Genomic DNA, 21699 nt, shown 5'->3' on the forward strand with positions numbered 1-21699 from the left:
GCGCCTTTAAGGCAATGGGCGTGGCCGCCTGCGGGCGGCCCTCCGATTGGCCCAACGCGCTGCCACTCAGGCCCCATTCATAAATAAGTCATCCCGAGGAGGAAGTGTCTCTCGGCCGGGGCTTCATAAATTCTGCAGTCAACAGATGTGGCGCTTGCAACACTTCTGGCCGACGGCGACCGGGGGCCACGGGCGGCGACGCGTTCTCCGCAGAATCTCGGCCGCCATGGAGCGAAAGTGACTTCCGACCACGGGGCGCCTGTAACGGGGAGGGGGGGAAGGCGGTCGGTCGGTCGGTCGCGCCGTCAGGAAAGCGTTACGCGTTCTGTGTCTCTCCATCCTCCCCGACGTCTAAACGCATCTCGGCCGCGGCCGCCCTTCCATGCCCCCCCGCGCCGCAGAGGACCGCAGGGAATGGTGAGCTATGGCGGCTAAAGAGGACCTGTACGCCAAAGTCACCCCGCGGAGGCAGCGCCAGACCCGGCCGGGGACTGTCAAACACGGGTCCAGCCTGGACGTGCTGCTGACCATGGGCTTCCCCAAAACCAGGGCGTGAGTATGACGACCCCCTTCCACCCGCTTTCCACCCGGGCCGCATTCACAGCGGCCGCGCAAATTCGACTTCCGGTGGGACGAAAGCCGTAAAGTTGCGAGCTTCTGACACGGGGGGGGGGTCGTACCAAGAGGTCACCCGAAGACGGTGGTGGCTTTCCCGGCCGGCCATGTTATTAGGTGCTGATGCTGGCCCAGTCCTGACCACACCTGCCCGACCACTGAGCAAGACACTGAACCCCGACTGTCCCTGTCACTCTGGATAAATGCCACAAATGTAGATGTAACGAGCAGGAAGTCTAGAGCTCCTTGGCTTCTGTGCTTCGTGGTTTAAGAGCTAAAGCAGACAGGAGCCATGTCGTTTTATTTACTTCAGGTCATTTTAATACCCCGCTTGCCATAATCTGCAAAATCCTCTACATCTCCGTGCTATCATCCAAATGTTAGCAGATTATAATCCCGCCGACGGGAGGGAAGGTGCCGCGCCGAGGCACTCCTTCGGTGGGGGTCGGAGAGATTTGGCCGAGTCCCTTGTAGTGAAATGCCATTTTACTGCGTCCCTGAACACTAATCTGCTTTTAAAAGGCCTCTCGGATGGCCTGTCTGTGTGAGTTCGGTGCGTCCATGACCAGAGATTATTCTTTAGAGATTTCTAAATCCGCACGTTTGGTTGTGTGTGTTAATTTTTACCCCGAAATCATCTCCAAAAAAAGGTGTAGCCACTGCGATGGCGATGAATACTGCTTTAAGTTGAGCCTAGTGGAAACATATCATGGCTACGATATTCAGATTCGTGATCAGAAGCACTACGTCTTTGTCAATGAGACAGAGAATAATGTTTAGGAAGGGGCGTACTGCACATAAATCTGAATGTTACAGCTTGTAAAGCGATGGGCCGCATCGGAAAGTGAAAGGACGTTCGTGGAGCCGCTGGTCTGAGTTCCGTCGGTCCACCGTGTTTTATGGAAATTAGGCTGGTAGTTTGGCCTAGTCCTGGGCCGCACCGCACATTGGTTTAGCATATTCAGGCGGGAGCAATATGCTGTTATTACACATTTATAAAAACCAAGATTACTCAAACACACAAAAGTTGATCAACTATTCAAATAATTAGTACGGGAGTGATTTTTTTTTTTTTTTGGCATGGTTGATCAGATGACTTAAAAAGGTTTTTTTCGCAAGCCGTGGTCAGTCACAACGGTTAATTTCGAAACGTTTCTTAAAAAAAGTCTCAGATAAGCAAATAATATGGGGAAGTGATGAGAAGTAAGGGTTTGGCTTTAGTGTTTGCTTTAGATCGATTTTCTGTTTTTCTGGCTAATTGAAGCTTGAACTACTTCTGCACCCGACCTTCCCTCTGCACCAGCCGCCACCGGCTCTCCCGTCGGGTCGGAATAGGAGGTCTTCGTTCTCCGAGCTGTTTCAGGACTCGTGGGAAAAAGAAGAATTTAGTCAACACACGTGTCACATCATCGGCGCCGAGCTGCTGGCCACGACGACCTTTGTGCTTCAGATGCTTGATCTCCGACTGCGGAAATAAGCGTAATTCTGCATCGCAGGTTTCCTGCTCTTCATTTAGTCTCCAGAATGAAAGGTTCATGTCGCTCGAGACCATTTTTTTTTTTTTTTTTTTAAATTGATCAGGCCACATCTCTTATGGTGTCAGATGATTAAAAATGTGACAAAAAAACCCCAGAAGATTATTTAAAGACCGGTTAGGCCTGTTTTTGCATGGATTTGACAGGTCATTTTCAGTGGGCAGAAAAGGTTTTGGCTCAGATATTTTCTCGCGTCTTCATAATGACGATGATTAAGTAACAGCAGGCCCAATCTATAATAATGAATGAATTAAATGATTCAGCGCATGAGTGGCAGGTTTCGGCCCAGCGCCTCGCTTGGTTGGGGGGACGCAGATATGATCAGTCGATGCAACAAAAGCACAAAGGGCCTTTTGTTTTGACAGTATAATTCATATTGTGTTAGCTGCCATTACTGTTATAACCTCTGAGCGCACCGTTATAAGGCCATATAACCACTCTTGACTTCCCCAAAAAGGTCCCCTATCATGAAAATGTGACTCTGTGAAATGATTTAACATTAATTAAATAGTTCCTCTTGCCTGTCTATGGTCCTGCAGTGGCTAGAAATGGTGATAGGTGTAAAGAGCGCTTTGGTCATTCTGATTCGCCGTTCAGAGAGAGGCAGCTCAGATGGTCGGATGTGGAATTTGTGCCCTTATTATGTCATAAGGGGACATAATTTCTCATGCTTTTTCCACTCATAGAATTTCCTACCCCTCCCCTAAACCATTATCTTCACCGATCGTCATGGCTTCCAAACATTTACATTTTACATTTACATTTACAGCATTTATCAGACGCCCTTATCCAGAGCGTCTTACAATCAGTAGTTACAGGGACAGCCCCCCCCCCCTGGAGACACTCAGGGTTAAGTGTCTTGCTCAGGGACACAATGGTAGCACGTAGGATTTGCTTCTAACACTACCAGACACCAAAACGGTGCGTCCTGGTGAAATTGAAATTCTGCACCATGGCTGAATCTCAGAAAGAGACTTCAGATAGAGTATTAGGGGACCACTGTCAGGGGACCTTTAGCTCCTCCACTCCTCCATGGAAGTTTCTCGTCGTCAGCCCCTCGCGTTGCTTCATGCTTGCCTGTCTGAACATGCACAACTTCCACAAATTTTTTTTTGTGACCGCTGTGCAGAAGTCGGAAGCTCACACGGGAACTTGGCAGTGCCGAAGGAAGTTGATCTTGATGGATAAATACATCAAATGCAAATACATCTTCTGGAACATGGACTCTGCAACAGAATATCCTATTTTTTTTTCTAGCATCAGAGAGAAGCGATGCTTATCAGACATCGATCTGTATCAGTAAAGTACAGCGGCATTACATTACATTTACACCATTTATCAGACACCCTGATTGACTTACAATCAGTAGTTATAGGGACAGTCCCCCCCTCGAGCAACTTAGGGTTAAGTGTCTGGCTCAGGGACACAATGGTAGTAAGTGGGATTTGAACCTGGGTCTTCTGGTTCACAGGCGAGTGTGTTACCCGCTAGGCTACTACCACCCATTAACTGGCCAAAAACTTTGGATTTGTAGCACGCAGTTTGCAGCTAAACGGCTAATCGTGTTGTCAGCAAAAACAGGAAGCAAAGGTTATTCGATGATCACGCCAGGCGGATTTCGATACGGGCTGGTTTGGAAGAGTACAGTTGTTTTTGCTGTATGAGTCACGTTCGAGGTTTTTCTGATGAATGATTCTCATCTCGGGTTCGAGGAGGCGGGCCCGGGTTTCAGGAGTTCTCCCGTCTGACTGAGGGCACGGTGGAAAGTGCTTTCACTCGAGGTTTCCTCTGGTGGCGTGGGCGTCAGGCAGGTCAGCATATGGGCCGGGGTGGTTTCTCGCCATGGAAACACTGAGCGCTCCGAGCTGTCTGTGACGCCCAAGGGGCTCTGCGCCGTCTCACCCCGATGATGCAACCTCGGGCGAGGAGTTGCATAAGTTTTCCATTCAATGAGCAGACAGAAAGAGAAAGAAAGAAAGAAAGAGAGAGTGAGGGGGAGGCTGGTTTTCCGAATCTCGGCTCGGCCTCCTTCCTGAATCGGGACAGGTGTTGCTGCTGAGGGGCGTCCCCTTCACACCCCGGCTGAGTCCCCTGCAGAAGTCTGCGTGACACTCGTGCCGTGTGTTCCGCATGTTTCTCACACACACACACACACACACACACAGAGGCAGTGGTGGCCTGGCAGGTACTGGAAGTGGACCTGTAATCGAATCCCGAACCGCCAAGGTGCCACTGAGCAAAGCACCGTCCCCACACACTGCTCCCCGGGCGCCTGTCATGGCTGCCCATTGCTCACCAAGGGTGATGGGTTAAATGCAGAGGACACATTTCGACATGTCAACGTGTGCTTTGCAATGACAATGACTTCACACATGCATACATATATATATATTAATGTGTGTGTGTGTGTGTGTTTTTTTTGTGAAGAAGTAAAAATTAGAAGTGTAAATTAGTATAACAGGCCCGTGTCACAAAATCAGATTGTGCTAATCCTGACGTACCTTTACAGCGTTTAGAACTCCAGTAAGTAAAAGATAGGAAGGAGGTGCAGAACGTTCCCATCGAGGCGACAGGGTGACCATTTAATTTCACACACGCACAAAAAAAGTTTGCTCATAGGTTATTACACGTTTTTTTTAACACATGCACTATAACAGTTATTATCATGCTTCCTTACAGAGACATCAAAACAGTTTGGTGTGTTTGTGTGTGTGTAGAGGAGCCATCTGTCCATAACCCCCACCACCCCCTGAGTGTGCGGTTGCGCCTCAGGGCTTCTCTATGTGGTCTGGCATGTCTACCTCACGCTGGAGATGGACTTCAGAGAGGGTCGGTGGGTAACGAGGTGGCTGTTTAATTACACCTCCCGACCGAACCGGCTCTTCAGGGGGCGCCGGCGATGCGCTGCCACGCCTTTGTGGCCTGATAATGATGACACGGCGCCTTCCCTTATGGGTCTGGTGGTGTGGCCGCTGCATGATGGTGCTTGAGCGAGGGAGACGCGGTGGAACGTCGGAGTGGTGCCTCCGTCACGAAGGTCAAGATGTTGACAGGATGCAATTGGACCATCCAGCCTCAGAGTTTTACGATCAAATGCTGAGCTAGTTTGTGCGTGCACTGATATTTAGAAATTTGCATTCTTTACTGCAGGGCTGCACATCGGCCTCATAAATGAGGAAACTCAAAATGTGGCTTTCTGAAATGACACACAGACTTATAATTTACAAAATCATTTAAATTTGGCGTGATAACGGTGACTGGGCTGTTTATCTGCTGGTCTATTATCGAGCTTGATTCTGATGGGCTATACTGAGAATAGAGCTGTTAACTATCGTCTCACGGTTCTGTTAACACCGCGACATCTTTGCACCTCTTACACCTCCCTTTTACATCTTGTGTTCCACGTAGTTCTGCGAGAACGTTCACACACCTCAGATTGCCGTCTCCCTGTTTGTTTGTTTTTTTTTTTTTTGGCAGCATATGACACCAAAGTTGCCCTCTCCTTCAGTAATGTCTTTTTTGTGCATGGAATTTAGAGTGTGTGTGTGTGTGTTTTTGTTGTGCAAACGCATCAAGAAGTTTGTCCGCCGAGAGGAAGTGGCCCGTTCAGGAAGTGGTTTGTGACCTTTAGAAGAGCGCTGAGGCTGCTGGGACATAAAGGAACCCGTGTGAGCCAAGGCAGAGCGATGTGGGGGCGGGATGATAGAGAGAGAGAGAGAGAGAGAGAGTGAGTGTGTCGGTTCATGTGCAACTCGCTGCGTCTCGCTCTCTCTCTTCCTCCTCATCCTCATTTCAGATCAGTTTTCATACTTCATATTGCATTTCTGAATCAATTTTTTAGAACCCGGGAGAGATCCCGGTTTATTTTTATGTATTTGGTTACAAAATGTACCCCTTTGGTGGAAGGTGTAATAATGCAGCAGCTTCAAAGAGCCTGAAAAGCAAATAAAATCCGAACATGAGATCACTCACAGAGGGAACAGAGATCTGGTCTTTGAACTCTCCAACAAATATAGAAATATCACAGACAGTTGTGTTTCAAATAATAACGGAGTGATTAAAGTATTTATCCAATACTTTTTATCCAGCTTTTAAAAAAGTATTAACATTTAACAAAGATGTTTCCCCATATAAGTCAAACAGAACAACCACCTCAGCTCAGCTACATTAGTAGAACCTTCCAGTGCTGCAAATGCTCAGAACCTTTTTCACGTGTATTTACATTTGTGTATATACCAATGATATGATTGTGTGTGTCCATCATTAACATTCATATGTTAATCCACAAGAATTGTGGATGTGCTGAGACGGTATATGCATTTGTTGAGCTTGCAATATAATTTGTATTGGAAAAAAGTGTTAATAGGGACAACAGTCGTACATTTTTCATAACTGACAGTTTGTTTAAAGGGGTTTTAGAACATTTATAGGCTATTCATCTGCAATAAATGTACCCAGCAAAAGAACATGTACAGTGGTCACATGTATATATTTTTCACTTTTTGTTATATTGCAACCATTAAATAATTTAAGTTCATTTTATTTCCTCATTAATGTACACACAGCACCCCATATAGACAGAAAACCACAGAATTGTTGACATTTTTGCAGGTTTATTAACAAAGAAAACTGAAATATCGTATTCAGACCCTTTGCTCAGTATTTAGTAGATGTGGCCTCTTGATCTAATACAGCCACGAGTCCTTTTGGGAACGATGCAAGTTTTTCACACCTGGATGTTGATGGACAGCCATTTTTAGGTCTCTCCAGAGATCATTGTCTTGTTGGAAGGTAAACCTTCGGTCCAGTCTGAGTTCCTGAGCACTCTGGAGAAGGTTTTAGTTCAGGATGTCCCTGTACTTGCCGGCACACATCTTTCCCTCAATTGCAACCAGCCATCAAGTCTCTGCTGCTGCAAAACACCCCCAGAGCATGATGCTGCCACCACCATGCTTCACTGATGGGGCTGTAATGGACAGGTGATGAGCAGTACCTGGTCTTCTCCACACCGCTACTGCTAAGAGTCTTGGAGTCCTTCAGGTGTTTTTTAGCAAACTCCTTGTGGGCTTTCATGTGTTTTGCACTGAGGAGAGGCTTCCGTTCGGCCACTCTGCCAAAAAGCCCCGACTGGTGGAGGGCTGCAGTGATGCTTGACTTTCTACAACTTTCTCCCATCTCCTGACTGCATGTCTGTAGCCCAGCCACAGTGATCTTTGGGTTCTTCTTTACCTCTCTCACCAAGGCTCCTCTCTCCCAATAGCTGTTAGGCCGGAAGGCCAGCTCTAGGGTCCTGGTTGTTCGAAACGTCTTCTGTTTGAGGATTATGGAGGCCACTGTGCACTTGGGAAAGTGAAGCAGAAGTGTTTTTGTAACCTTGGCCAGATCTGTGCCTTGCCACAATTCTGTCTCTGAGCTCTTCAGCGAGTTCCTTTGACCTCATGATTCTCATTTGCTCTGTCATACGTGGTGAGCTGTAAGGTCTTTTAGACAGGGGTGTGGCTTTCCTAATCTAATCAGTATAATCAAACACAGCTGGACTCAAATGAAGGTGTAGAACCATCTGAAGGAGGTTCAAGGAGGTTGAATTTTTTATATTAAAAAATATCAAAACTTCTGTTTATTTCTGTCAATATGGGGTGATGTGTGTACATCTTCTCCATCATCTGCTGGTTCCATTTCACCAGTATGCATCTGTGACCTGCAGACAAGCAGGCTGCCACTCAAGATCATTAGAGACCCCTCACACCCTCTGAACTCTGCCTTTGAGTGGCTCCCCTCCACACACCGGTTCCGATGACCCGGCTGCAGGACACAGAGGAAGGTCACCTTTGTTCCTAAAGCTATCCTACTATTGAACTCTGGACATCTACCCAAAACAATCATTATCACCTCACACACTTTATAAATGATGCACCTTACAGCTCCTGTTAGGTACAGTTATTTATTGTTGTTCATAGTGCAATACAAGGAACATATGTTGTGTCTATTGTAACGTGTTTTATACGTTTATACCTCCACTGCGCCTTCTAAATTGCCCCTCGGGGATAAATAAAGTTTTTTGAAATTGAACATTAATGAGGAAAAAAATGATTTTAGCAAATGGCTGCAATATAACATAGAGTGGAAAATTTAAGAGGGTCTGAATATTTTCCTTACCCACTGTTTATAACATCAACTAATAACTGACATGAGCGTGTTCAGGAGTTCAGGCCTCCCAGACAGGGATTCGACCTCGTAAGTCATACTGCCATATACATACATGAATTTCTGTAATTTCATAATTTATGAAATTATGTAAATAATTCCTGTTCATCACATGTTAGTCCGACTCGTAAACCACCAGTTCAGAAGGAGAACATGAGAACATGTATATAACGTATACGAGAAAAGATATACAGTAAATAATTCCTGCTCATCACATGTTACAGGTCCGACTTGTAAATCACCAGTTCAGAAGGAGAACATGAGAACATGTATATAACGTATACGAGAAAAGATATACAGTAAATAATTCCTGTTCAACATGTTACAGTCCGACTTGTAAATCACCAGTTCAGAAGGAGAACATGAGAACATGTATATAACGTATACGAGAAAAGATATACAGTAAATAATTCCTGTTCAACATGTTACAGTCCGACTCGTAAATCACCAGTTCAGAAGGAGAACATGAGAACATGTATATAACGTATCCGAGAAACGATATACAGTAAATGATTCCTGCTCATCACATGTTACAGGTCCGACTTGTAAATCACCAGTTCAGAAGGAGAACATGAGAACATGTATATAACGTATACGAGAAACGATGTACAGTAAATAATTCCTGTTCATCACATGTTACAGTCCGACTCGTAAACCACCAGTTCAGAAGGAGAACATGAGAACATGTATATAACGTATACGAGAAAAGATATACAGTAAATAATTCCTGTTCAACATGTTACAGTCCGACTCGTAAATCACCAGTTCAGAAGGAGAACATGAGAACATGTATATAACGTATATGAGAAACGATATACAGTAAATAATTCCTGCTCATCACATGTTACAGGTCCGACTCGTAAATCACCAGTTCAGAAGGAGAACATGAGAACATGTATATAACGTATACGAGAAAAGATATACAGTAAATAATTCCTGTTCAACATGTTACAGTCCGACTCGTAAATCACCAGTTCAGAAGGAGAACATGAGAACATGTATATAACGTATATGAGAAACGATATACAGTAAATAATTCCTGTTCATCACATGTTACAGTCCGACTCGTAAATCACCAGTTCAGAAGGAGAACATGAGTCAAATTGTAGTTGGGCCAAGTGCTGTTTTCCACCATGAGTGCCGATTGTGATAAATCTCTTGTGTCGGGTTCTATGTGCGGTTCTACCGGTTCTAATCGAACTCTGGTTTCAGACCACGCCCAGGAAGCTGGTGACTCACCCTTTCTGCTGCGCTGACGGCCTGAATGACTTTGTGTTGAGATTCACATTTTGTTTTCTCATTCGTGATTATTTAGTACCTAGAGTCTGAGTGAGTCACCACACACACACACACACACACACACACACACACACACACACACACTCAGTGTGCTTTTTTTTTTTCTCTTCCTGACCTCATCTGGGCCGTGTTGACTCTCAGTACCGCAATATTAAACACATGTCCTTGCAAAAAGGGGGTTTCACATCTCCGTCCGGAGCTCCTCAGAAACCACTTCTAACGCCGCTGTGGTGACCAGCAGCTCCTGCCTTCAGCTTGTAGGAGTCCATGTGACGTAAGGGACCGGTGCCATAGGCTGCGTGCGCCTTGTAATGACTTGTCGTCCATAATTGCAAGTCATGTGGTTCTAATGTGGCTAGCTGGTGTCACCCTGTTCCCGACGGACCCCCCCGTGACCCCCCGCGACCCCCAGCGTCCTATGAGCCGCCTCTGTGCTTAGCGGGACACAGAGCGGCGAGTGTAGGAGAGTCGGGGAGCGATGCCAGCACCAGCCGGCAGTGTGGCGTGACGAGAGAAGGACCTGCTTTGTCACGGCCGTGCAATTAGCGTGGCGCGCTAATGAGCCTGCCGCAGGAAGAGGGGGGCTAGAGCGAACAATCGGAGCCAGCGCTCCCTCCATTGTTACAGGCCCTTCCTTTCTGTGTCTGTGGGCGAAAGGGAGGAAGAACGGGGAGAGAGAAGGGGGCGTGGCCGAAGCACAAAAGCGACGCTGTACTTTATTAATACAGCCTGCTGGTTCTGTGTAATGATCAAGTCGACGCGGAACAGTGCGGTACAGGGGCTGTTGTCGTGGGGGTGGTGTGCGGGGGTCCCGGGTTCCACCGGGGGTCTCCTGCTGTGGACGGGCACAGTGGCTGGCTGCTGTATAAACAGGAAGTGTGTATTTTCCCTTAGGGTTTGGAAGGATGGGATTGGGGGAAGCTGTGTGTGTGTGTGTGTGTGTGTGTGTCTCTTCCTTACTGCCAATGGATACGGCACATAGAATTTGCACAGAATAAAAACTTTAAGAAACGTTGGTTCCGCCCCAAAAAGTTGACTCCTTTTCTTTTCCTTCCAGGAATGTGAACACATGTAGTGAGCATCTTTGCAACACACACACACATAAACAAATGCACATGTGTGCAAGCCCTGGTCCGGCTTCACTCGCTCCAAGGACAGGAAATGCAGTTTATAAATAAATCATTCAGTTCCTGCTCAGAGTCCAGGCTGAAACACAATCACTCTGCAGACACTGGGTGGGGATCTGTGTGAGTGTGTGAGTGTGTGTGTGTGTGTGTGTGTGTGTGTGTGTGTGTGTGTGTGTGTGTGTGAGTTTCTTACTTTGGAGATGCTGTAAGTGTGATTTAAAAAAAACAAAAAAAAAACAGGCTTCCTCCCCACATTCTGTATCGGAACAAGGCTTAAAAAAAGCCTACTTATTGGATTATTAAAGGTCACTTCATATAATTAATCAACTATGTGAACCAGACAAAGAAGAACAAAGCCGAACCGCTTCCTCTGGGGCACAAACACGTGATGCTCTGGATTAAAAGGGTTTGAGTTGATTATTTTTTGTGGTGAGCAACACCTTTAGTGTGCCTGTATTACTGGTGAGCGGTCATGTGCATTGGCTGAAATCGTCCTGATGAACTTCTCGCCTCACATTTTTATATGTGATCGTATCTTTTATATGCTTACTGGTCATGTTGAGGAAATAAGACAAGATTATCAGTGACAAACCAAGCGCTGTATTGATTATGTCTGTGGTTTATCTGCTCAGTGATCACTTGTGAAACTGGGCCAAATGGGTTGCAATGTGTGTGTGTGTGTGTGTGTGCGAGTTTTCACCATGTATGCATATGTCCATATGGTGCTGTATGTGTTGGGGTCTTCCTATCCCAGCATGCTCTGGGGCAATGGGGGCGTTCCAGCCTGGGGATGGCTGGGTGTGGCATGTGGATAAATATAGACCAGTGGGGGTTACCGGCATGCAGTACATTTGACATGGAGGGGTGTGAGGATAGCCCAGAATGTGTGTGTGTGTGTGTGCGTCTCCTGAGGCTTTTAACTTCATGTTTAGAAGATGACGCTCGGATGACTGCTCGTCCTCATCATCCGCCGCTGCGAGACAAGAGATGGAAATTTGCTGTGGGGAAATGGAGTAACCTCTCAACCTACACACGCACAGATGCTGCCAGATAAGCGTGTGTGTGGTCACACACCGTGCTGTGTGAAGAACACGTCTGAAGCCCACGCACCCCGGGCCCCATTTTCTTCAGTTCACAGACCTCAGGCCTGTCCATTCTGGCATTCTGGGTAAAGGAGTCTTTAAACCATGCACCAGGGCAGTTCGTCCCTACAGGCCCTTTGTCAAACGTTTATAAAAAGACATTAATTAGATTCCGAGGTAATGCAATCGGCTCCTTTTCTTCCCAGAAGGAGGAGAATCTATGTCGGTGGATTCATGGTGTCAGTTCCATTTCCTAATGCACAGGCAATCGCAGGGGAAAAACAATACAGCTCCGATATCCCGAGTTTCTCCTGCTCTGATGAATGAAAATGTTGGAATTCGTTTAAGGTTCAGGAGTCAGAGGTGTTGGCTGGTTGTGTGTGTTTGGGGGAAATGTCTATAAATTGGAATCCAACATTATACACCTTGTCTCCACTGGGGAGCGTAGCCTTCGTGTCAACGTTATTGAATGATTTGAACAGTGCAAGAAACACGATTGTTCGTCAAAGATATGGGCATGCTTGAATGTGGAAAGAAGTTATTTCTTTATGTGTACTTTAAACTGGAAGATGGAGTAGGCTATAAGGGGGCACCTTAGCACGGAGCAGTATTTCCGTTTCGTGAGTGGGTGTGACGAATGTTTAAGGTGTTACAGGCGACTCTTGGTTCTCTGTGTAATATATGGGTATAAAGGCACAGGCCAAAAGTTTGGACACCTTCTCATTCAATGTGTTTTCTTTATTTTCATGACCATTTACATTGGTAGATTCTCACTGAAAGCATCAAAACTATGAATGAACACAAAACACAAAGGGTGGCTATTTTGAACAAGATAGAATATATAACATGTTTTAAGTTAGTTCACCTTTTTTTGTTAAGTACATAACTCCACATGTGTTCATTCATAGTTTTGATGCCTTCAGTGAGAATCTACCAACGTAAATGGTCATGAAGATAAAAAAAACACATTGAATGAGAAGGTGTGTCCAAACGCCTGTACTTTATATTGTCAACTACCTAAAATATTTGCAAAAAATATGGGCAAAATTGATTTTTCATGACTCTGGCCACCTGTGGTTAAACCGCCTGCCCCCTAATTCGATCAGACCTGTTGATCAGTGAAATCGCATGTCTTTGGGACTTTGTATTGGAATGTGAAAAAATTCTTTTCATTCCTATAGGTAAATTAAAATGTATAAACTGCTATACTGGTCAGTGGAAAGTGGAAATAATCGAGAATCAAACCGTTTTGGGGAAAAACTAATCGTTAGATCAATTCATCCTTAAAATAATCTCTAGATCAGTTGTTTAAAAACAAATCTTAGTTTTGCCCCCCCAAGGTAGTACCTGGTAACATGTAGTAAATACAGGGTTATTACACGTTTTTAGAAAATTATTTCCATGACTTTTCCATTTACTTGTTAATGACTCAAACCTTGACAACCTTGAAAAGCTGAACATAAATGACAGTGTTTCTCATTTTGGGATATTTCTTATCCCAAAACTGTTCAAGGCCCGGAAAAATCTATTTTCAAATTCCATGACTTTTCCAGGTTTTTAATGACCCTGTTAAACAGTGTCACTTCCTCTCTACCAGGCTCCATGACCTCTTCTCATCATGCTGTTTTATTTCTGCCCCCATGGCATGAGGTACGTGACATAAAAGCTTTCCTAAGAGACCAGAATCATACCTAAACTCGGACACGGCACGCTTGACGAGCGCAGTCGGTAGAAACTCACTCACGCTTTAGTCACTGATTCCACAGACTTGAGCGTTTCCTATGGGGTGAACATGGCAATGCTGCCATTAGGTCTGCATGTTTGTCACTGTGGTTCCTCTTAACTTTCAGCAGGGCGGGTAGGGATGGTGTGGATTATGCGACTATTCACTATTCGTTCGGTCGCGAATTTCGGAATTTTACGGAAAAAAGAGTCATGTAGTTCAAACCGCAGATATGTTTTAATCCCCTCTTTTCCTTTCACCTTTATCTAATTATAGTATGTGCAAAATGAGTTGAAGTTGAGCTTTATTGCCATTTAATCTATATACGTGTTAGACAGTAAGGAGTGAAACGAAACAACGTTTATCCAGAACCTGGTGCTACATGCAACATTTAAACAGTTAAATAAAGTTACACACTGACATAAAGTGCACGTGTGCAACACAGACAAACCAGGCTACATAAAGTGCAAACAGGGGACACAGGCAGTGCAAGTTCATAACATTTAACAAAAAACATGTAGACAACATGATAATACGAAATACTTGTATTAAAGGCACTGAGCTCTTGAGCTCCTCAACTGCAGTGTAAAATTGGAGAAATTGTGCATTTATAGTATGTGGTGTTGCAACATGTGACCGTTTCTATCTTCTTTTGATGCCAGTTTAGGAATTTTTGAAAATTAACATTTTAATGAAGGGCAGATTTACTTATGGCAGATTTATTTATGTAGCCATTCTGTTTTTTTTTTTTTTTTTTTTACGGGGAAGACAAACCAAAAATAATAATAATCCAAAAAGAAAAAAACATTTCCCACCTAAAAAAAAGAAAATGCTAATTTTATTTAATGCTGAAGGTTTGTGTATGAGCCTGTCATAACTTATTCCTGAGTCATTCCTAATAAAATCCTCACGCTGTGTGTGTGTGTGTGTGTGTGTGTGTGTGTGTGTGTCCTTTCTCATGACTCAATGCGCGCTTGTCTCGACTCACTCCTGAGTGCTCATATTGTAATAAACATCCCCCGGAAAAGAGACTATTGATTTTCATGACTGGTGCAGCCATGGAGCTCATCTCTCCTCTTTCTCTCCCCCCCCCTGTCATTCCCTCCCTCCTTTTGTCCTGCAGACTGAAAGCCCTGATTTCCACTGGGGGCAGAAATGTTCAGGCTGCCTGTGATTGGTGAGTTCACACGTACTAAAGCACAAACACGTCCACCTTCACATATCAACTGAAGTGAATGATTTAATCCGAGTCCAGTTCCATAGAGTGAGGCCTAACGCCCCTCCCTCTTTTAATGTGCCACTGATGCCCTCTGCTGGGCACTAGAGCTAAAAGCATCACGTTCATAAAGATGTAATGGTGAACGACTGAATTCCATCTGTGTGCTGATTGGTCAGTGCCTCCTATACCCATCATGCACGTCTCACCAATGATAATGTGCAACAGCTGACTTATGAGAGAAAAGTCAGAACAGAAATCGGAATATCCAGAACTATGTGAAGAGATGCCACAATATGTGGATTACTGATGGAAACATTATTTTAATACATTTCCAATTCATTCGATAGGTCTTCTGATCTGTAATGATAATTTTTGTAGGCCACCAGGGGGCAATACAAAATCTATTGGATTTGTATGCTAATCTTGATCACTTGATCGCCATCTGGTGGTGCTTCCTTGTATGAGACTTTGCATCTAATTTTGGGTTTAACAAATTATCAGTTCCACTCAGTCACTTTTCATAACTGCTTAGTCCTACTCAGGGTCATGGCTGCTGGAGCCCATTCTGGCACTCACATTCACTCACTCACTCACACCTACAGACAAGTCAGAGTTGCCAATTTTAACTATTTAACGTTTTTTTTTTTAACTATTTAACCTGTTTGTAGATGAAATCATAGCAATTTTTATGAATGTGTGTTGCATGTAAAAGGCCTCGATCTCAAGCCAAACATTTAGACATTCCACCCACCAGCACTGAATTTCATCTACGTTTCTGCACATGCTGTTCTCCTCCCCTTCGGCAGGCTCTTCTCACATGTGGACGACCCGTTCCTGGACGATTCGCTGCCACGGGAGTACGTTCTGTACCTGCGGCCCAGCGGGCCGCTCCTCCACCAGCTCACCCACTTCTGGCAGCAGAGCCGTGTTCTCTGCGGCAAGAACAAAGCCCACAACATTTTCCCTCACATAACACTCTGCCAGTTCTTCATGGTGAGAATGAAAGCTCTCTGCGGTTCCAGTTATATTCTAACTGGCGCTTTTGAGTTGTGTTTTTTCCAAATATCAATGTGTCATCTATGTTTTTTTTTTTTTTTTGTCCTGCAGTGCCCAGATTCAAAGGTGGATGCCCTGGGCGAAGCTCTGCAGAACACTGTGGCGCAGTGGAGAGGCCGTTTCCCCAACCCCATCCCCCTGGAGCTCTACACCTGCTCCAACTTCATCGGGCTCTTCGTGGAGGAGCAGGTGGCGGAGGTGCTGAAGAACTTCGCGTCGGACTTCGCCAGCGAGGCCGTCGCTAAAGCAGGTGCACGTCAGGCTGGAGGGTGGCTGGGGCCGACATCTGATCTGGCATCCTAATCCTCAGACTACATGTCTAGCTGCAGATGCAGAATTAAGAAACGAACCGGAAGACTTTTACATGTTTAAAAGCATTCAGTCGGGTGTGTCAGTGTCATTTTAAAACCTGCCACCTTTATTAAGACCAACGTCATTCACTAACAAGTTCAAGTTGAACTTTATTGTCATTTCAGCTACATACATGTTAGACAGTTCATAGTGAAACGGAACAACGTTTCTCTGGAACCTGGTGCTAACAGAAAGTGCACGTGTGTGACACCGATAAACCAGACAAATAATGAAGCTGCCAAGTAAAAAAAAAAAAAAAGGTACAAATACTGCTGTAATAGAAATGTAATAGAAATGTGTTCTGTACATACAAGGTAGTGTGTATGTGTGTGTGTGTGTCAGTTCAGAGTGGAAAGTCCCTGAGTGTTCAGGTGGTCTGATGGCCAGTGGGAAGAGTCTGTTGCAGAGTCTGGCAGTGAAGGCCCGAGTGCTTTGGTACCTTTTTCCGGATGGCAGGAGGGTGAAGAGTGCACGTGAGGGGTGTGTAGAACCCTTCACGAGGCTGGTGGCTTTGCTGATGCAGCGTGTGTGGTAAATGTCCTTTATGGAGGGAAGAGAGACTCTGATGATCTTCTCAGCTGTCACAAGGGACTTGTGGTCCGATGCGGTGCAGTTCCCAAACCAGACAGTGATGCAGCTGGTCAGAATGCTCTCAATAGTCCCTCTATAGAAGGTGGTGAGGATGGGTGGTGGGAGACGGGCTTTGCAGGAAGTAATGAAGTTGAGTCACACTGCAGCATGCAAAAGGGTCAAGTGTAGCATGTTGGTAGCAACAGGGGTCAAAATGATCATATAAGCTATGCTATCAAACAGCAACCACCTTTATAACAATGAACGATGCAGCACTTGCTGCAAAATGAACACTTTTCCCCAAACTGAAAACCTTCACGTGTTTAATGTCTGTTTTTTTGCCTGTTTTACTCTGTTAAGAGGTGCATGTGGAGTCCCATAAGAAGCAGCTCCATGTGACCCTGGCGTACCACTTTCAGGCCAATCACCTCGCCTCGTTGGAGAAGCTGGCCAAGGCCGTTGACGTGTCGCAGGGCTGTGACTGGCTGGCAGTGCTGTACTCTCGCGACATCCGATTCGCCAATCATGAGGTATGGTGCTTCAAATGTTGGTCTAGTGGTGCAGCTCTAAAGAGTGCACTTGACAGCCCTTTTGTACTGTCATGTGAGCAGAAAGCCACAGGGCAGGTTAGATGGTGGTAGCCTATGAACCACAAGACCACAGTCACAGGTTCAAACTACCATTGTGACACCGAGTGTCTCCAGGGCGACTGTCCCTTTAACTAATGATTGTAAGTCACTCTGGAGAAGGGCGTCTGATAAATGCTGTAAATGTAAAATGTCGTCCTGTTTCCCCTCACAATGGAAGACACTCCGGGTGATGTACCCGTACACACCACAGAACGAGGACGAGCTGGAGCTGGTCACGGGGGACTTCATCTTTATGTCACCCATGGAGCAGGGCAGCGCCAGCGAGGGCTGGGTGTACGGGACCTCCATGGGCACGGGGCTGTCCGGCCTACTGCCTGAAAACTACGTCAGCCGAGCGGACGAGTGTGACACCTGGGTCTTCCATGGGTGAGTAGAGAAATTCGTCAAGACGATACGGCCCATTTCAATCATTTTTTCTTTCAGTTTATTTCTGGCTAGTTAGTTGCTTTTTTTCGAGTGATAGGAAATGTGTTTCTCTGCGATGCTCCTGCTGGCCCACAGGTCCCACTCCTTCCTCAACTGTGCTTCCCCGACCGGCCCGGGGGGTGCTATGGGTGGGATGTTTCTGGACGGACAGCAGGATGGTCGTCTTCCTGATGAGTCGAGTCCAATAGACCCACCCACCCTCAGTGTTATCTGTCAACCTATGCAGGTGAACCCTCGCTATGTTCACTCGACGATATCAGAATAAACAGACATCATATGCTTATGGCACGCATAGTCATATATATCTGACATATGACCAGGTTTTATTACCCATGATTACTTCTGAGGTTGCTGTGATGTTGTTTCAGATGCTTCGTGCTAATAGCCAGTCAAGAGGACCCAAGAGGACCCTGTTTGTCTGTCGCCATGGAGAGAGAATGGATGTGGTGTTTGGGAAACACTGGATCTCTCAGTGCTTTGATGCCAAAGGTTTGAGCCTGACATTTTTTAGTTCACTTTTTTTTTTTTCTTTCCATGACAATAACTTAATCTTGTTTGTGTTTGTACCAGGTCGGTATGTGCGGACCAATCTCAACATGCCCCCTAGTCTTCCATCCAGGAGTGGAGGATTCAGGGACTATGATAAAGACTGCCCAATCACTGTGTTTGGCTCCACCCAGGCCCGCCTGATAGGTCAGCGCTGCATTGCGGCCCCACCAGACATGGATCATTTAGATAACGGCAGCCCGGAGTACGGCTGAGTGCGCACAAAGTGCCCAGAGTCCTGGTCCGCATGCGGACCATAGATAACAAATTTTACGCATGGTTTGGGAGCGATTTGGCATTCAGGAAGTTTACTTTGCCTTCCAGTGTCAGCCACTAACAACATAATGGATTAGGCTTCCCAGTTTAGGCCTCAGTAGCTTCTGACCGAGCTATTGTGGATTTCTCATTTTGTACCATGTAAAAAAGTTCTATATCACCGATATAAATCAATATATAACATTCTGAAAACTAACCTGGGCATCTTTGTGGTTTACTTGAATGTGTGTAGGTGAAGCTCTGCTGGAGAGTCACACAGTGGTCGACTTTGTGTACTGCTCCCCGTCCCTGCGCTGTGTGCAGACGGCCCACAACATCCTGAGAGGTACAGGGCCACGCCCCCTACAGTTTGTAAATAGATCATACAGCCATGCCCTCGAAAATTCATGTACAGATCTCACTTTAGAAATTCAAGAGATTCAAGCTTTGTATTTGTCACATAAAAAAATCTTGAATCTCTCTAAAGAGAGGTTGGGGGGGTGGCGTGGCCATATGATCTGTACTTTAGAGGGCATGGCTGTATGATTTTTACTTCTCTCTTTAACTTCATGGCTACTCTGTCATCATCATAAGCCACTTTATGAGGTGATCATTAGCTTGAGTGTCTTTACAGGCTTGCAGCAGGATGGGAAAATGAAGATCCGGGTGGAGCCAGGCCTGTTTGAGTGGACGAAGTGGGTCTCTGGGAACTCCTTGCCCACCTGGATCCCTGTGACAGACCTGGCCGCTGCTAACCTGAGCGTGGACACAACCTACAGGTGAGAGGATCTGGACCCAGACAGACACAGCCACTCGCATGAACATTGGCTGTATGTGTGAAAGTCCGCCTCTGCCTTCCAGACCTCATGTACCCATCAGTAAGCTGACCGTGTCCGAGACTTACGAAACTTACATCAGCCGCAGTTTCCAGGTGACCCGGGAAATTCTCAACGAGTGTAAAAACCTGGGTGAGTCAACCCAACACACACACACACACACACACTGATATCTGGGGATGTCAAGGTCAATATTTATATGTTTTTTGTCAGTTTCACAACCAACAGTTTCCTTTTGTCTTGTGATTCATCACTCAAAGTCAGTATGTAATGATGAGCAAAGGGAGGGATCTTTTCTCCTAAGAGCTACAGCAAGACCGGCCGCGCCTTCTTAACTCACTTATTTATTCAAGTTTTCCTTTAATTTGTCACTCAGATGTGTGTACGCAGACAAAACATGCACGTAATTTAGAACAGGACCTCGTTACTATGGTCTTGTCCGCGCTCCAGATTAGCAAGAGTTGGAATTCTCTGATTTTAATTTTGCACCAAACGACCAAACCAGACCCAGATCAGCAAGTCTGAGGCGCTTCCTGAATACACAAGCTCAGATGTGTGTGCAAGTCAAATAATCTGGCCTCTTAACAGAAACCAGCCCTAAAGGGGGACTTGCAGGGTCCTTCTGCATGAAGGCATATGGTGCACATGTGTTGTTCCACGACCTGCCAAGAAACGGGGAGAATAGGCTTTATTCTTCTGCGAAGTGGGGCGGGGACCCCCCTCCAGCGTTTCATCTGGGCAGGTGTGACCCCTGCGCCGAGGTCTGGCTGTAGCCCCGCCCCCCCGCTGTAACCCCCGCCTGTGTCCCTCTTTCCACTGCCTACAATGCGCTCTGTATCCCGACAGGAAACACAGTGCTGATAGTGGCCCACGCTTCTTCCCTGGAGGCCTGCACCCGGCAGATGCAAGGTCTCAGCCCACAGAATTCCAAGGACTTTGTACAAGTGGTCCGAAAGGTCGGTTCTTTTGCTGCTTTTTCCGTCTTTTCCGTCTTCTGTCAGGTTCGACTGTATATATATTTATTACGAGTTAAACTATCATTGTGTGGAAGACTATGTGCATTATTTGTCTTCTATGTCCAATTTGTGTTTAGACATTTTTTTTTCTATATTGCTCTGTGTCCTTGTGTGTTGTGGAAGTCATTACATAAGCAATGGGATTTAGTCAAGTTTTCTGATCATTTGTTCTTTTCTTTCTCAGATTCCATACCTGGGTTTTTGTGCCTGCGAGGAGATGGCTGAAACAGGGGTGTGGCAGCTGGTGGACCCGCCCATTCTGCCTCTCACCCATGGGCCCAATCACAGCTTCAACTGGCGGGAGACCCTTCTGCAGGACTGAGAAGCCAGGAGCCGGGGGGGTTCAATGCAGGTCGGAGCCAGAAGCAAAAAAAAAAAAAAAAAAGGCAACGCCCACTCTTCCATCGCTGTCCATGGGCAGCTGCAGTGCACCACGCCCATTCTTCTTGTCTATAATATATATTCTGTATTTTGGCTGATGAAAGTTGATAAATGTATTCCTACATGTGTCGCGTGTCCCCCAATGTTTACCGGTCAATAGCCATAGGTGAAGAATGGGTAGATTTTTTTTTTTTTGGGTGAGGGGCACTGAGGACTCCTGAGCCCAAACATACTTTGCCTGCACCCTCAGCTCCCAACCAAACAAATATGGAGGTGCTGGAATGGGGACGACCTCAGGTTTACTGTTACACAGAGAGAAAGAGACCTTGTGGTTGGCCGGATGACATGTTAGAGTGACAGAGGAAGTTGGGGAGGACACCCCAGCACACAAGATGTCCAGCAGGGGGGACTAGAGAGCTGCACTTCAACTCACTGTGAGGACCATGAGAAACCTACAGGCCCCGCCCACCTGGAGCACCACATCTTTTCATCTCACCTGCACAAAACCTTCCAGAACAAAGCACAACTTGAGGGGGCGGAGCCCAGACAATCAGACCGAACAAAGGGCGTCGTGGAGCTGGGGGGGCTTCGCCTTCGCACCATGTGACGTCTTAACTTTACGGTTATTTCTGCATGATGACCAACAAAACCGTTATAACAAAAATAATTTATAATTCCATCTTGAAGGGTGAGACATACATTGAGTACTTTTCAGACTACAATATTAGCATATTAGCAATGTTTCAGCAACGTTATAAAATGCCCCCTGTTTAGTAAAAGGCCACCCCCCTCCCGCCAATGGCATTTC

The 21699-nt window shown here is 45.9% G+C and overlaps 1 protein-coding gene across 1 annotated transcript; it reads left to right on the top strand.

Annotated features, from left to right (window-relative positions):
* Positions 1–98: 98 nt before the first annotated feature.
* Positions 99–21018, top strand: LOC114791793 (ubiquitin-associated and SH3 domain-containing protein B-like). Its single transcript, XM_028982238.1, has 14 exons — positions 99–552; positions 14709–14762; positions 15611–15797; positions 15912–16110; positions 17142–17311; positions 17589–17797; positions 17933–18083; positions 18226–18346; positions 18428–18550; positions 18912–19004; positions 19293–19437; positions 19520–19626; positions 20341–20450; positions 20695–21018. The coding sequence occupies exons 1-14, from the start codon at positions 425–427 to the stop codon at positions 20830–20832; spliced, it is 1935 nt and encodes a 644-aa protein (XP_028838071.1). The 5' UTR covers positions 99–424; the 3' UTR covers positions 20833–21018.
* The last annotated feature ends 681 nt before the right edge of the window (positions 21019–21699 follow it).

The sequence above is a fragment of the Denticeps clupeoides genome, chromosome 6, assembly GCF_900700375.1.
Source record: "Denticeps clupeoides chromosome 6, fDenClu1.1, whole genome shotgun sequence".
Taxonomy (NCBI): Eukaryota; Metazoa; Chordata; class Actinopteri; order Clupeiformes; family Denticipitidae; genus Denticeps; species Denticeps clupeoides.

Bases quoted from the DNA above. Each gene is read 5' to 3' on its own strand.
- LOC114791793 (XM_028982238.1), top strand. From the start codon at position 425: ATGGCGGCTAAAGAGGACCTGTACGCCAAAGTCACCCCGCGGAGGCAG. The intron at 19,438-19,519 runs GTGAGAGGATCT...TCTGCCTTCCAG, and splicing joins AGCGTGGACACAACCTACAG to ACCTCATGTACCCATCAGTA. The intron at 20,451-20,694 runs GTCGGTTCTTTT...TTTCTTTCTCAG, and splicing joins TTGTACAAGTGGTCCGAAAG to ATTCCATACCTGGGTTTTTG.